This window comes from Papaver somniferum, unplaced genomic scaffold (assembly GCF_003573695.1).
Source record: "Papaver somniferum cultivar HN1 unplaced genomic scaffold, ASM357369v1 unplaced-scaffold_107, whole genome shotgun sequence".
NCBI lineage: Eukaryota > Viridiplantae > Streptophyta > Magnoliopsida > Ranunculales > Papaveraceae > Papaver > Papaver somniferum.
Genome location: NW_020619603.1, coordinates 10,652,469 through 10,668,694, shown reverse-complemented (window position 1 = coordinate 10,668,694; position 16,226 = coordinate 10,652,469). Strand labels below are relative to the sequence as shown.

General features: G+C 37.2%; 1 protein-coding gene across 1 annotated transcript; it reads right to left on the bottom strand.

Annotated features, from left to right (window-relative positions):
• Positions 1 to 290: 290 nt before the first annotated feature.
• On the bottom strand, positions 291 to 1,950 carry LOC113327724. The gene is made up of 2 exons (XM_026574861.1): positions 1,770 to 1,950; positions 291 to 1,199 (listed from the first exon to the last, which is right to left on the bottom strand). Exon 2 carries the CDS (start codon positions 1,197 to 1,199, stop codon positions 711 to 713), a length of 489 nt encoding a protein of 162 aa, XP_026430646.1. The 5' UTR covers positions 1,770 to 1,950; the 3' UTR covers positions 291 to 710.
• Between the last annotated feature and the right edge of the window lie 14,276 nt (positions 1,951 to 16,226).

Sequence of the window (16,226 nt, the reverse complement as noted above, 5' to 3'; positions counted from 1 at the left end):
CTTTATCACTGGCTTTGGCTCACTGCCACTGAAGTTCACATTCTTGTTTACTGTCACTGCTTAGTTTAGAATAGTTTAGGAAACTTCAACTTACACACACAAGTCTCTGAGGATCGATTCGCACTTGCACACACTACATCACGACACCGTGCACTTGCGGTTATAACATGTAGGCTTCTTATTCTCTTATTTTACACACATTCCCAAGACTACCAATGCCGCATGTGTGCAACACTTTTCACAACCTTGGAATACCAAATCATCAGCTCAGCTATCCAAGATACACTATACATTCGTTGTAACCTCTCTGTAACTGGAAAATATCTAAGTATCTTTATTGCACCTTTCTTGTAGTTGGAATACTCTCTTCTGGCGGCTTTTTCCATCTACTTTCCTTACATTTAGGACACTCCTCTAAATCAGCATAATCCTTCCGATATAGAATGCAATCATTAATGCAAGCATGGATAATTAATTTGGACCGGAAACTGAAACGGTTTAATCATATCCTTAACTTTCCTTCAATTATGAGGCAACGTATTCTCAGCCGGTAAAATGGTTTTCAAATATCCCAATAACTCAGTCATGAAAACATCAGAACATAGATATCTTGCTTTCATACTAAGCAACTCCACTGTTGCCGACAATTTTGTATGTTCAGGACTACAACCTGGATATAAGGGTTGTGCAGCATCTTGTACCCTTTTGCTTTAATTGACACCATCTCTATCTTGGTTATTACCACTATTATCATCTTCAACATCAGCACCTGGGGGACAATCAGAATTATTATGCCAATTTTCAAAGTTATTGAAACCAACTGCACGTCCTAATGTCTCATTGAACAAGTTCTGAATTCTCGAAACAGGAACATCTTCATTCACAACATAATTAGCGGGTAAAGGAGGATCTTCAACATCGAAGACATGATCACTAGGTTTCTCTCCGTGATGGATCCATGTTTGGTATGTCATATCGAATCCATTCTCAAGAATATCCCCATGTACATCTTCTAGAGATTTTGGTAAACTATTGTAGTTCTTACATTTCATGCAAAGACATCGAACTTTATTGCTAGCTTCACCAAGACCGTCTCTTGTAAATTTGATGAAAGATTGAACACCGGCAACCCATGGAGGTGAATACTTAGGTGCATAAATCCATTCTTTTCTTGGGGGAACAACACGACATTGATACATCTTCATAACAAAAGAAATACATAAATCAGAAGCGACATTTTGCGAGATACAACAACAATTTGTGAGAAACACATGAATTAAAAAAAAAGTATTTGAAAGTGGGTACAAAGTAAATTAGGACATCTGTGATTCTATTTGGGTTGTATATGAATGAATGATTTATGTAATACTGATAAGTGAAGAGTTCGCCTAGATGTGGTTGTGTATTATTAGGTCAAGCAAACAAAATCACAATACTAAACTGAATCCAAATCTAGACTCACCATACTAAAAAAGTAACTCAATGAACAACTAATGCTTATACTTGCTGCAATAATACACTACTGTGCGAAAATCATCACCTAAGAAAACTAGCAGTTTCACTTTATTTACAATATTCTAAATATCTACCAAAATGATAGACCCTAATTCGAAAATTCTAGTCAGATTGTATCACTAGATTACTTATTTTCACCTAATTTAACAGAACCCCTAAAAAAATTACAAATTTATTTACCCTAATAAATTGAAAATCAGAATTTAAATCAAGAGTTGAAACTCAGAAATTGAAACTCAAAATAAAGTACATACCCTAATAAGTTGGTGAGTTGAAGGTCTAATGAAACCAGAAATCAAAGGTGAGATAGCCTTAATAAATCTTCTGAAAGTTGATGAACCTTGATAAATGAGTGAATGATTAGAACCCTAACTAGTAAATACACAACCATCATAAACTTGTATGAGATGAGTAATAAATTTGCTTGAGAGTGAGTGAAATATTAGATCTGTCTGAGAGAAAGGAGCAGCTTTTCATAAGAGAACTAGAGAGAGAGACGAGAATATTGTTTTTTCCTTTTTCTCGATGGATAACTAATTAGTATAAACCTAGACGAGTCAGATTATGACCCGAGTCCGCAAAAGCTGAATGGTCTAAATCGTCTCTCTTTGAGAAAGATAATATGAAAGTTTTCTTTTAACTTCATAGAAAGGATAAGAAGTTCGACGACAACTTCTAAAAAAGACTAGAGTGTTTCTGATGGCATTAGATGGAATAAGAAAAACAGTCCAATTTCTTTGAGTTTTGATTTTAACTACATAATTGAAGTTTTGTACCATCCAACATCTTTTGTGATTGTTAAAATTGAAAGTTATATGCAAGACTTGTAGAGTAGAAAATAGAAAAAGAAGTTTATAAAATTGAACAAGATTGAAAAAGATGAAAATAACAAGATTGAAAGTTAATGAAATCAAAACTAAGCTGAACGCTGAACAAGATTGGTGATAGAAAAATATTTCATTAGATAAGAGCAGGGCTCATAAACCTGCTAAAGCTACATATAATTAGATAAAGAAGGGCTCCTAAACCTGCTATAGTTACATATAATTAGATAGATATCCGTCAGAGAACTTGTATTAGGAAATAATATGGGAAAGTCCATATTTAGGAGATATACATATTTAAGTTGTGAGAGTTATATTAGGAATGAATTATCTTGAGAACCAAGTCTTGTGCCTTGAGAGCCAAGTCTTGTGATTATATAAATAGCTAGAGAATTAATGAGAAAGATACACCGAATTATTATCAATGTAGATGTTTAATGCTTCCGCGTTTATACTCTCCTCTCTCTTGGTCGATCCTTAACATGGTATCAGAGCAAGGTGAGAGCGAGAGAGGAGAGGTAGAAAGAGTTAAAGAATCTTCGTAAGTTTTGGTAGAGAAATCGAAAAAAAAATAATAATAAAAAAAAAATATATATATATATATATAAAAAAAAAAAATCGAGCAAGAGAGTTCCATTCATTCGATCGAGAAAGAGTTAGAAGTTTTTCGGTGATAAAAGAAGTTGTTTTAGTTTTTTTGCTGCGTTGGTGTTTTTAGGGTTTCAAAAGTACAAAAGTACAAAAAAAAAAAAAAAAAAAAAAAAAGTTTGAAGACTTGCCGTGTTGCTGTGAAAGCAAAGTCTTTCAAACTGAAGCTGTTCCTGCTGAGAAGAAGACGTATAGGGAAAGTTGCTGCTGCTGTTGTTGACTAGTGAGCAAGGTGAAGATGGAGCTGTTGCTATTCTAGTTGCTACTTCAAAATCTGATGCAAGCTGTGTCTGTGTGATCAAGGATCGAGACAAGAGTAAGTTTTATTAAAAAAAAAAAAATTAGGGTTAGGTTTTGTGACCAAGATATAGCTGCGAGAAGACAAGAGTTATTGTTGCTGTTGAGGGTTGCGATTAGAATTAAGCACTAAGTGTTCGAAAAGATTCTGGTGTCGACGATGATTGATGGACAAGTTGCTGTTGAAGATCAATGATGGTGGTAAGACTTCCGGTGTTAGAGGAGGTTGGAAAGAAATCATGGGTGCTTAGTCATGATCGTTGATGTGAGTATATGTTCGATGGCATGAACAAAGTTTTTGGGCTGTTGGTTTAAGTCCATGAACAAAAGGTTGGAAGGACTTGTTTTTACACAGGAGAAAATCAGTTGAAAACTGATTTTTTGCTGTTGTTTCGTCACAAGGTCCGTTAAAAAAAAAAAAAGTACGTGTTATTTAGGGTTTGTGAGGAAGTGTTATGTGAGATGTTACAAAGAGCAATCACAATTACAGAGATGTTACAAAAGAATTGTTATAGAAGTTACTGAAGAATTGTTACAGAAGCGTAACAGAGAAAAAAAACGTGACAATGGTGATATAACAGTAAGGAAGTGTGATAGTTTCTGTTAGAGGTGTTGCAGAAAGCTGTTCAACATGTTGGAAGAAGTGAAGTGTGGTTGAAGAGTTTGTGGCAGAAACTTAGAGATCCTACAAAGTGTGGCAGACTTTGTAAAGACGACAAGATTGTGAGAGAATCTTGAAGAACAAAGAAGTGTGAAGGTTTCGCAAAAATAGCGTGACTGGAATAAGAGAAGAAGAAACAACATTCATGTTGTAAAGAAAGAAAAAAAAAAAAAAAGAGAAGAAAACAATCACCAAGAGGTGATGAGAAAAAGAACAACAATAATAGGTTGAAATCCTATGAGTTGTCGAGAGAGTACAAAAAGTATTCTATCGAAGAAACCAAGAAACCAAGAGTACAAGAAGTATTCTACGAAGGGAACCGAAATGTTCTAAAACTACGAAGATGGGACCGCAATGTCCTTAAACTACGAAGAGAGGACCGAAACGTCCTTAAACTACGAAGATGGAACCGAAATGTTCTAAACTACGAAGATGGGACCGCAATGTCCTTAAACTTGCATTGGGACCGAAATGTCCTTAAACTACGAAGAGGACCGAAATGTCCTTAAACTACGAAGATGGGACCATAATGTCCTTAAACTACGAAGGGGACCGAAATGTCCTTAAACTACGAAGAGGACCGAAACGTCCTTAAACTATGATCTGAAGATTTTTTTTTCCGCAAAAGCGTTGGAAAAAAAACAAAAAAAAAACCGAAGTTAAATTTCTTTGGTCCAAGATGGGCATTCGTGATCTACATGCTCCATCTTGAGGGAGGGTATTAGGAAATAATATGGGAAAGTCCATATTTAGGAGATATACATATTTAAGTTGTGAGAGTTATATTAGGAATGAATTATCTTGAGAACCAAGTCTTGTGCCTTGAGAGCCAAGTCTTGTGATTATATAAATAGCTAGAGAATTAATGAGAAAGATACACCGAATTATTATCAATGTAGATGTTTAATGCTTCCGCGTTTATACTCTCCTCTCTCTTGCTCGATCCTTAACAACTTGCAAGTTCTGTAAAACACTTAACATGTTTTGAGTGTCTTCTTCTTTACATAAAAAGAGATGAGACTCAAAACCACAATAGACTTCAACTGTACCCAAAAAACTTTCCCCCAAAATAGTTACATCTATAATCCCAGATCGAGACACCACCTCCCATACCTCTAATGAAGCCCCTACGATCACGCTCAAATACCTACAAACAAGTAAACAAAATGAGTTAGTAACTAAAAGATTTTATTTTCATAAGAAAAAATAACAATCTGAAATTCATATGCACCCACCTTCGCGACTGCATCCCTGTCCACATGGGTCTCTTTACTATGCTGCTCAGTTTATAGAAGCTCTTTTACCTCTCCCTGCAATACAAAAGAAATTATAAGCAAGTCGAAATCAAACTAAAAAAAAAAGCATACTTGTGAACCTAAAATCAATATGCAAAACATCCAAAAATTACCACATATTTCATGCATCTTACTTCATAATCATCAGGGTCAAATTGTTCAAGATCTTCTTCTGGAAATTCTTGGTACACATGTGTAGAAACAAAGACTACAGATCTGCTAACAGTCTCAGTTGGACTTTGTTGTTCAATTATATGGCGACGCCGCGCAATACCATCTCTTCCAGTACTATGTAGAGCTTTAACTGCTTTCCTTTCCCTTCTCCCTCTCACTCTGGCTACTTTATCGCTATCTTTATTAACCACGTCCACAAAAGCCTCCCAATCTTCCTTCTTCTGATTTCTTGGCCTCTTGGCTTTTTTTTCAGCAACAGTAGCACCAGCTGAATCACACACTCTCCTTAGAGGAGTCTTTCCATTCCTCCAAGCTTTGTTTTCCATTTTTATAGCTTAGTCCCTGACAAATTCAGGCACGTTGTACACATTCTTGATTGCTCTCCACACTTCTTCCTTGAGTTCCGGAGGAACTTTCCTCCAGGATTCGTAAGATGGTGACACATTACTCTTAAAAATCACTCCAACTTTGGTGGAATACGCCTTTGAATCTCCAATGGGTTGTCCAAGTTCATTGAGTTCAACTGGAAGTAGGTGATTAACTGCATAAAACCAATATACTTAATTAGTAATTATAACTCAACTGTATAGTTATCACTCATCATTTAACGAGTTAATCCATGACCAAAACAGAATTCATTTATTACTAAAGAGAAATTCATATAAAAGGGTCCTGAGTCTTAGTGACCAAGATTATTGAAACTACACTCCAGGGTACAAAATGAAAAAAAAAACAAATGGATGCACCAGGTCCGAGAAATAGTTTCTATACAGTACCCAGCTAAGAGTTTTGGACTATCTAGCCATACAATAAACAACACATTTGAACCTTACGATCACTTCAAGAATAATAACATTAGCTTGAAATTCGATCTAGTTACAATCAGTAGAAATTCTTAATTTATACGCAGCAAAGTTTAACCAAAACGTTAGCATTCCCAGATTTATAGGAAATGAAAAACGTATCCGTGGCATTAAAAACAAAATAAGGGAATTAACCTTTCTTCTCAACTTATATGAAAGTTTAATATCCATTTTCCTTAAACGCCACAACTAATTCCAGATGGAAGCTATGTTAATGACTTAAAAATACTACCTTTAATCATTAGTTCAAGCATTTAAGAAAAAAAAAACCATGTGCACTTGATTACAAGAGACTGTGAAGCATATGAAAATGCAATCTTTGCAATGCAACGGTCTATAAAGATGAGATACGGTGACAACAGTCTAAATGCTTACAAGAATCAGGTCTTGAAAAAATCTACGAAATTTGCTAGGGAATCATACAGTCCAAAACTCCAGACAAAATCCACAATTAAAGATGGCTACTAGCTTTTGGTGCTAATTACTGCCAACTATGATTCCCAACAAAACGAAAACCTTCTAGGTAGAGCTTCCTTCACTTACTGAGCCCTATTGCAAGACATTTAAAGCAAATGCAAATATTTTTGCACTGCGCTCCTACTAGAATTACTAGTACTTAGAATCAACAAATGAATATCTAGTTGACGATAAATAGATGCACTGCTTTCCGTATGGTACACAACATGTACACAGTACTTGGTTGTCAACTAATTCAGCACAACACATAATTCATATCACACCAGATAAACACGATAATATGAATAACTAATACTACAACTACCACTTTCCAACAATATATCTATGTTATTACCATCACTACAAAAGAAGGAAATTGAAAGACATGACTATGTTATTACCATTCCTGCTTTGTTGAGAACTTTGAGTTTCATTGACAGACTGTTGGAATGCCTCATGCCACTGATCCTCAGTATGTACACTTCCCACTGGTTCATTACTGTGACCATCAGTTGGAGAGTGCTCACCATCAGATGAAGACAAATGTTCACTCCTAGAACATGAACTTGTAGAAGCATTGAGCAAGGGAGTAGGCCAGTCACTTGCAGTTGACCTACTAGTTGTAGGATGAGAACGGCTGCGACTTCCGCTACTAAGTCTCACCATAGTCATCTAAAATCAAAAAGAAATCATACGATTTTAGTAAAAAGTTCAGATTTTTCATCATTAAGATCATCTGAAAACATATTTGGATATTAATCATACAAATCATGATATAAATTGCATAAAAAACCACCCTAAACATGATAAATCAAATGGAAATCATAAACCAGAACATATAAATCCATGTAATTTTTGAAAATTTCAGATTATACTTCATTAAGAATATCTGAAATCATATCGAGATGTTAATCATACAAATAACGATATAAATTGAATAATAAAAACCCTAAACATGTTATTGATCATACAATACAAAACAATATCAAATCCTAGAGTTATTTAACATGCTCTTCATACCCAATCACACAAAACAAGTAGAAACTACAAAATATATGATTTTCATAATAAAGTGATTTTACCTCAAGATCTTGCAGAAATCAAATAAAACCCTGTCAACAAGCACAAACAAACGATAATTGAAACCAACAATTAAACCACAGGAACAAGAAAAGAGAACAGAAAAGGGGATTAATATTTTGCAAACCCTAACTTTAAAATTACAAACCCTAACTTTACCTTGGACAAAATCAAGATTGAATCTGGTTTTGATAATGGCTGGTATCAAAGAAAATGGTTCAATAGTGTGATTTTTTATCTGATTTGGGGTTTGGCATGAGAGCTGGAGTGGGGGTTTGGGCGAGAGAGTACTAAGGGAAACCACGACTGATAAGAATATGAAGAAAACATAAAAATTACATATTACTCGATACTAACGAGGGAGACTTGTTTCATCTCAGCCGTTCCAACAAACAAGTTATATCTAACCACACAAAGTGGGGGAATCTTCGCGGCAAAAATGTATCTAGCAGTGGAAATAAACTAACACTGCTTCGTTGTAAAAGTCAATAAAGTCAAACCACTATCATGACTTTGACTTTATTCCGCAACAATACCATCTGTGTCGTTCTATAAGTCAACGAAAGTCAAACTATAACGACGACTTGACTTTAGACAACGTCGCGTTCTGAGTATGGTGGTTTTGAGACATTAGGTTTTTGTGTCGTTACATTATGTCTAAAAATGCCTCTTTTCCACTAGTGGTACCGCTTATATTTCCTGGATGGTCGGAATTCCTGCTCCTCTCTTGTACGGTCATCTTTGGTTTTTGCAGTTTATTAACCCATGTATGAGCTTTTATTTCTGCAGGTACATCTCCCTCATTGACTCTCCCCCAACCGCTTCTCCAACCTATCTCCCCAGTCCATGTCCCCATCTTTAATTCCAGTTCACTTATGAAGAGCACTATTTCAGCAATACTCAACACCAACTTTCAGTCTTCGGCTCTCTTGACAATGCTGCTTCCATGATGTGATGTAGATGACTCAAAAATAAGTAAAGAAGCCAATTACATCTCGAATTTCCCTCACCATCCATTACACTATTTGGTGGCAGTCTTCTCTATAGACTTGAAGAATTATCAGACAATTTTACTATTTTTACTCAATGTCCTCTGCTTACCGTGTTTAGTGGGTGGTATTCTTGAATTCTGGTTGAGAAAAAGACTTCTCATTCAGAAACTCATGGTTTGGTACTCTAGATTCATTGAAACATGTCTGAAATCCATTTTGAATAACTTGAGCAGTTCAAGTCCTTTTCATCCTAAAATGGAAAAACCACAACTCATTGTCGACCAAGTTATGGCAGAAAACATGCAATCAAAGCTTTCATTACAAACCCCTCTAGTCATCACCTCAGATGATCGGAAACTAAGCAAAGAAAACAACAACTGCATGTTAATAGGAAAGATTTATGCCAAAAAATTCTTCCGAGTTGAAGTGATAAAAAAAGAACTCAAAATCTACTGGCAACTCAACTATGAACCCGATACTCTCATCATAGGGAGACCATCTGAAGAAAATTGTGTCATATTGGGTTTCAAGTCACAAAGTGATGCAAAAAGAACAAAGGAGTCTTCACCAGCCAAAGTTAGGAAGTTCCTGCTACTCCTCAGGTTGTACTAACCAAACATTGATCCCTGTCTAGTGGATATATCAAAGCAAGCCTGGTGGGTCTGCATCCTCAATATACCACCAGACAAATGGTATGATAAAATTCTTCTCCTGATCGCTGAGATACTAAAAGGAACTGTCTTTGATATTCAATACCCAAAGGATACAAACTTTTCACAGAAGAACCCAAGAGTGAAACTGGTGTTAAGTGTGAACCAACCCTTTATTGCTGATCTCCCACTCGACCTGCAAGAAGATGGAAAACTCACTGTCAAGTTCTTTATGTTGGTTTACCCCACATATGTGAAGTCTGCAGGATAATCAATCACCCTGCAATCCCCTGCTATTTGGATGATACGAAAAAGCGCCTCAACATCTTCGTCATCAGCCTCTGATTCGAGTAGATGTACCATATCCTACACTCCTATACTGTCTCCTGCAGGGTCTCCAGAAAACAACTACACCCCAAGAAACAGCCTTGATCAAGATACTCCACCACCTAACACAAATGCAACTCTTTTGCATGGATCTTCCTCAACAACCCCAGCACAAAGAGACCTGGATACCAATATTGTCTTGTACAATCCCAACACTCTCAAAAGATCTGTTAGCCCTACCAGCTCAGATGGTCCAGACCCAAAGCATAACAGACCTTCCACAGATATATGGTCCCAACCACCCATCAACCAAACCCCCTCTTTCTATTTCAGATCCCAATCCCGTACACCTAAAAAATCCTACCCCACTGATGGTTTTGCTTTCTCAAATAATTTCGTCATAGAAGATTTTCCCCTACCAAAATCAATCATCAGAGATGGACCTGCTCAACCTCAAAATTTCAGCTTCATCCCAACCCCCACCCTACCCAAAAGTTCTTCGATGACCCATTAAAGAACCACAAACCCAAGAAAACCTCTTCTCCACCGCCAAAATTCAAAAACTCTGAAGTCCCTAACCAAAAACCCATGATTTTGTCTGGTAAAGCATTAGAAACTTTGAACAATCTCATACTAGTCCCAACACAAGTTACCCCACCTCCCCCAACCTTCAAGAGTATAAACAAAATCTTTGTTGCTGGTGGATCGTCGAAAGGAATTACCAAGAAGAAGAAAACCATCATACCACCTGGAGCATCTGAACCAAGTGAAAGAAGAAGAGGTAGAGGAGCTTCAAAATTACAGTGAAGGATAACTAGGCGTTGTACATACCCACAAAAACACCATTAGGAAACGGAAATACTGGTCACGCAGAGAGCTAGATATCTAGTGGTCAAAAGCTCAGCAGCAGACAAAGGAAAAGCAAAGATGCAAGAGGAGATAAAAAAAAATTACATTGTAAGGAAGACACAAGGAAGCACTGCAATTAGGATCGATAGCACAAAAAATCTTCTAAGAAAAAATGGAGCTGAACCCACCAATGAAAACCCTTCCTCATACCGCTTACCCCACCAAATGATGCTAACACCACCAATACCCCATAAAAATCACCCCACACCATCCAGCGAGTATCAAAGAGTCACTAAGGAAGGTGTACATCTGCGGAGGAAAAGCTTAACTCTCGCCAACACAATATATAAACTACAACAAGAATCCAAAAGCTGTGACAATGGTGAGCAGCAAGAATAACCAATTCAGATCAGCCAGGTAAAAACTCTTTCTAGCATTTTGTCGAACACCCTGACTTACACACTTCTCAATTTTTTATAAAACTGTTTGTTATAGCTGTGAATTTTTCCGCCTGATTGGTAGAAAACTAGTCATAGTTAGGATTTTATATTGCACTCAAAAGAATACTCTGCATACCTTGTGCTTTGGCTAATATATTGGCAGCTTTCTAGTATCGAAAAAACCCACCCACCCTGAAGAAGTTTCATCTCTGAGCTCCCCTGCCACTGAATATACTCATCACACCCTCATTTGCTCCCACATAAATTACCCAACAAACAGAATCTCTTCGCACTGCTCAAACCACCTGCAAGTTTATCCATCTTTGCTTAAACAACCTCTCTCATAAAAACCAAACCTCCTCAGTTCACATAAACCTCAACAATCCAATTTCATGGCTCTCAATATCTTAGCCTGGAATTGCCAGGGACTGGGAAAACCAGCCACTCAAAATCATCTCAAACAGCTAATAAATGAGCATACCCCTGACATACTATTCCTCCAAGAAACCAAGAACAAACATCCCTTCATAAAATCTTTTCTCCTCCAAGTAAAATACCAAAATATGGAGATTGTTAACCCCACTGGTGTTATAGGAACCACAAGAGGATTGGCTTTAGCCTTGTCTAGCAAAGTATCCGTCTCAGTTGTGAATAACACATATAGTCAATTGGATGTTATACTCACCTGTAAAGTAAGCAGAAATGTCTGGATGTTATCCGGAACCTATGGGTGCCCCTATCTATTAAGAAAACACACTAGTTGGGAGTATTTCAAAAAGTTGGCAAGTAATGTTGAAGTACCTTGGCTTGTACTAGGAGACTTGAAATTTTACTCTTACAACCGAAGAAAAAAGGCGAGGAGCAGTGGTGGACCAAACTGAGAGTCTCTTTTTCAATAATCTTATAAATGAAGCTGACCTAATGGACCTAGGTTTTGTGGGATACCCTTTTACCAGGTCAAACAAAAGGGAAAAACAGGAATTTGTGGAAGCCAGACTAGACAGATCCCTAGCTAACCCTAGATGTTTAAATCTCTACCCAAGAGCGCTAGTGTACCACCTAACTCCGTTAGGATCAGACCACAACCCCATTCTGATTAGAACTACTCCCTGCTGAAAAGATGGAGCGAAACCCTTATAGTTTTTTGGAATCTATATGGAAGAACCATCCTGTTTTTATGTTATAGAGGAATCTTGGGACATAAACCGAGGAGGCTCAACAACTTTTCAATTCATGTCCAAACTCAAAAATGTGAAACAAAAAATAAAAATCTAAAATAGATAATGCTTTGGAAATATCCAACAAAATGTCAAAAAGCTCAACCAAAATCTTATCCATGCAAAAAACAACCTCAATTTTCAAGACAATAACCCAAGAGTAGTGAATATCCAACAAGACCTGGAAAACTGGTACAACTATGAAGAAAGATTTTGGAAAACCAAAGCCACAGACAACAACCTACATCTAGGAGACCAAAATACTAGGTATTTCCATTCAACGGCTACTTTTCGTGCTAAAAAAGTTAGAATTGAGACGATCAAAAAGAGTGATGGATCTTGGTGAAACGATAAACAATGCATATAGGATTCTTTCCACAAACATTTTTCCTCCATGCCTTCAACCTCAAATCCCAACATTAGTGACCAAATTCTCCAACTTGTCCCAAAATGCCTAAATGATCTATACAATGCTAAGCTGATGACTCCCCTCTCTGAACTTGAAATTAAACTCATAGTTTTTGATATGCACCCAAATAAATCCCCCAGTACGGACGGATTCCCAGTTGTTTTCTTCCAGAAGAACTGGTTCCTGCTTAAAGATGAAGTTGTAAAAATAGTTCAAGAATTTTTCACCACAAAACACATCCTAAAGGAATTCAACTCCACTTTTATCACCCTCATCCCCAAGATAGAATCTCCCACCACCCCAATGGACTTCGTACCAATACCTCTTTGCAACACTATCTACAAAATTATCTCAAAACTGCTGGCAGTAAGAATCAAACCTTTCCTTGATAAAATTATCTCCCCCTACCAATCGGCTTTTGTCCCAGGACGACAAATCTCAGACAACATCATTATAGCCCATGAGATAATCCACACGATGAGATCAGAGAGGAAAAAACAAAAGAAGAAAGGATACATGGGCCTTAAAATAGACATGTCAAAAGCTTTCGATAGGGTTGAATGAAACTTCTTCATCAGAATTATGGAGCAAATGGGATTCTGCAAAAACTGATCGACCTCATCCTTCAATGTATAGGTACCTCCACCAGTGTTGTCCTTGTTAATGGGTCTACAACAGGTTTTTTTTAAACCTACTCGAGGTCTTAGACAAGGAGACCCACTCTCTCCCTACCTGTTCATTATTTGTATGGAAGCCTTTTCAAGGGTACTGCAAGAAGCGGAAAATCAAAAATTAATTACTGGAGTAAAATTCGGCTCGTCTTCCCCCGCCATCTCTCACCTCCTATTTGCGGATGATTGTCTTATTTTTGCTAAAGTAGGGAAGAAAGAGTGCAAAAACCTTGTCCATATCCTTGATGTTTTTAGCATGGGTCTGGCCAACAAATCAACTATGATAAATCCGGTGTTTTTTTCAGTAACTCTGTCTTAAATGGAGAAATTTGAGAAATTTTAGATATCCCCGAATGAAGAAGTATAAAACTGGATTAAAAGTATTTAGGAGTCCTGTTCTTTACCCATCAATCCAAGATTAAATGCTTCATACCAATCCTAGAAAAATTAAAGGCTCGTCTTAAAGGTTGGAGTAGCAAACTCCTCTCCCCTGCTGGTAGGAGAGTTTGTATCAAACATATGGCCGATATCATGGCAACATACCAAATATATTGTTTTTCCATACCAAAGGAGAAAACCAAGAAAATGGATACTTTAAATAGAACTTTCTGGTGGGGCCACTCAACAGACAACGATAGGGGTTGGTGCCCCAAAGCTTGGGATTCGATTTGCACCCCCATCGAAAATGGGAGGTTAAGGCTCAAACAATCAGACAATTAAACCTACCACGATATCCAAAACTTCCTGGCGGATGATACATAACCCAGATTCTCTTACCTCGAGAGTGCTAAAAGAAAAATATTTTAGAAACGGTACCCCACTACAGTTGAACACAAGGAAACAAAATAGTTTTTGGTTTTGGAAAGGCTTACGGAAGGGTATTCAACTCATGAAAGAAGAAGCTATTTGGAAAATTGGAGATGAAAAGGATATTCACCTTTGTATTGATAATTGGATCCCCGCACCCACCTCAAAACCATATCCAGAAATGAAATCAAACCAACGATAAAAAACACCCTAACCAAGGTAAGTGATATCCTGTCCAAAGATGCCAAAAACTGGAATAAGAAGTCCTACCCCGAAATGTCGTGGAGAACATTCTTGAAATTGATTTGAGCCGAAATACAACCACCAAAGACACTCTAATCTGGCCGCGCTCTAGCAAAAGGAACACTGACAGTAAAAACAATGTATGAGCACCTGATAAGAGACAAATCCATTCAGAACGTCCATCCACCTCTCCCACCACCAAACCCAATATGGAAGAGAATTTGGTCTCTTGATGTCCTTCCCCGTATCCGTGTATTTGTATGGAAATGCTATAGTGGCATCTTGCAAGTAAGCAGTAAAATAGGAAGATGAGTCACCACAATAGACACCACCTGTACCATGTGTAGCTTCCCATCCGAAACTGATACCCATACCCTTCTTAGATGCCCGTTTAGTCGCGCTGTCTGGTTTGGAGTACAATGTAGAGTATATACAAATACTGCCAATGTTCAAGAATGGGTTGAATCTTGGATTACCAACAATCAACCCAGTCCATTCTTAGGAGTTCAATGAAATCAGTTGTATGCTCTTACATCCTGGTATATCCGGAAAGCTAGGTGATAGACGCATTAATGTGTCTATTTTGTTCTCAATGTTCTGTATTGTTAGACTCGATTAAATACTTATTGTGTTATTTTATGTTTTTGTAGATGTTTTTGGAAAAATAAGCTCTTGCGGCGAAATTGGCTCGAAAGTGGTGTTTTACACCCCAGGATAGAGACTAAAAACACCCCAGAAATGCGCCGGAGGAACCCAAAAAAAATGCTGGAAACACCCCAGAAAAATTACTTAAGGCACCCCAAAGGACATGTGTTATTCGGACTCCATCAACGGATAAGGGGCGACCACTTGATAAGGGGTGACCTTCTTCACAAATTCAAAAAAATATTTTGGCGAGAAAATATTTCTTTTCACAGGAAGATTTTTCGATCGGATTTTGGAGGAGTTTTTGTGCGATTCAATCGCTGAAACTTCATGGGTAGATGTGATATGTCATAGAAAAGATGGTATGGGTGTTTGTTTCGATAAAATTTGGCTGGATAACTTTTGGTTTAATCCAAATAGTGAGTTGGAGGATAAACACAAACTTACACGAGTTTAAACGTGTATTGCTTGTGATTGGAAGACTTAATCAATATTCTGGAGCGTGAAGAAGGTGTAAAAGGAAAGAAACACAGATGAGAACGCGTTAAAATCATAAAACAGGGAAGAAAATCTTCCCGAAAATATTTTTTTATCACCCGAGTAAAGAGAGGATTATCTCGAGTTATGGAGGAGATTTCTTGTGTTGTAGGTGTATAAAAAGGGTCTTGAGTTATCATAGAAGGGGTGTCGAGAGTTTGGGGGCTGAGGAGAGCCAGAGAAGAAGAAAAAAATCATGTTACAGAGCTGCCATTTTTCTGCTGCTGCTGAAGAACGCGAAGAACATAAGACCCACACTGAGCAGTCTTATTTTGCTACAGCTTCAAAGACTGTCATGGGACAGTCTTATTTTGCTACAGTTTCAGCGACTGTCGCCGGACAGTCTTATTTGTTACAGTGACAGCTGAGGGTCGTAGTTCTCTGGTTTGTAACAAATATAATTGCTACAAACCCGGTTTTGAATTATTTGTCACTTTTCATCATTTGTAAACACATCTTTGAGCATAAATGAAATCAACTTTTGAACGTGTTTCCAACATGATGAGAGGCTAATTTCTCCCACAATCAAGGCAGTGAGGAAGTTATTTACGCATGAATAATTGGTAGTCATTTATTCTCTCTAATTTATAATTTATAATTCACTCAATCATTGCTTTTGCAGAGTT

Bases quoted from the DNA above. Each gene is read 5' to 3' on its own strand.
- LOC113327724 (XM_026574861.1), bottom strand. From the start codon at position 1,199: ATGTATCAATGTCGTGTTGTTCCCCCAAGAAAAGAATGGATTTATGCA.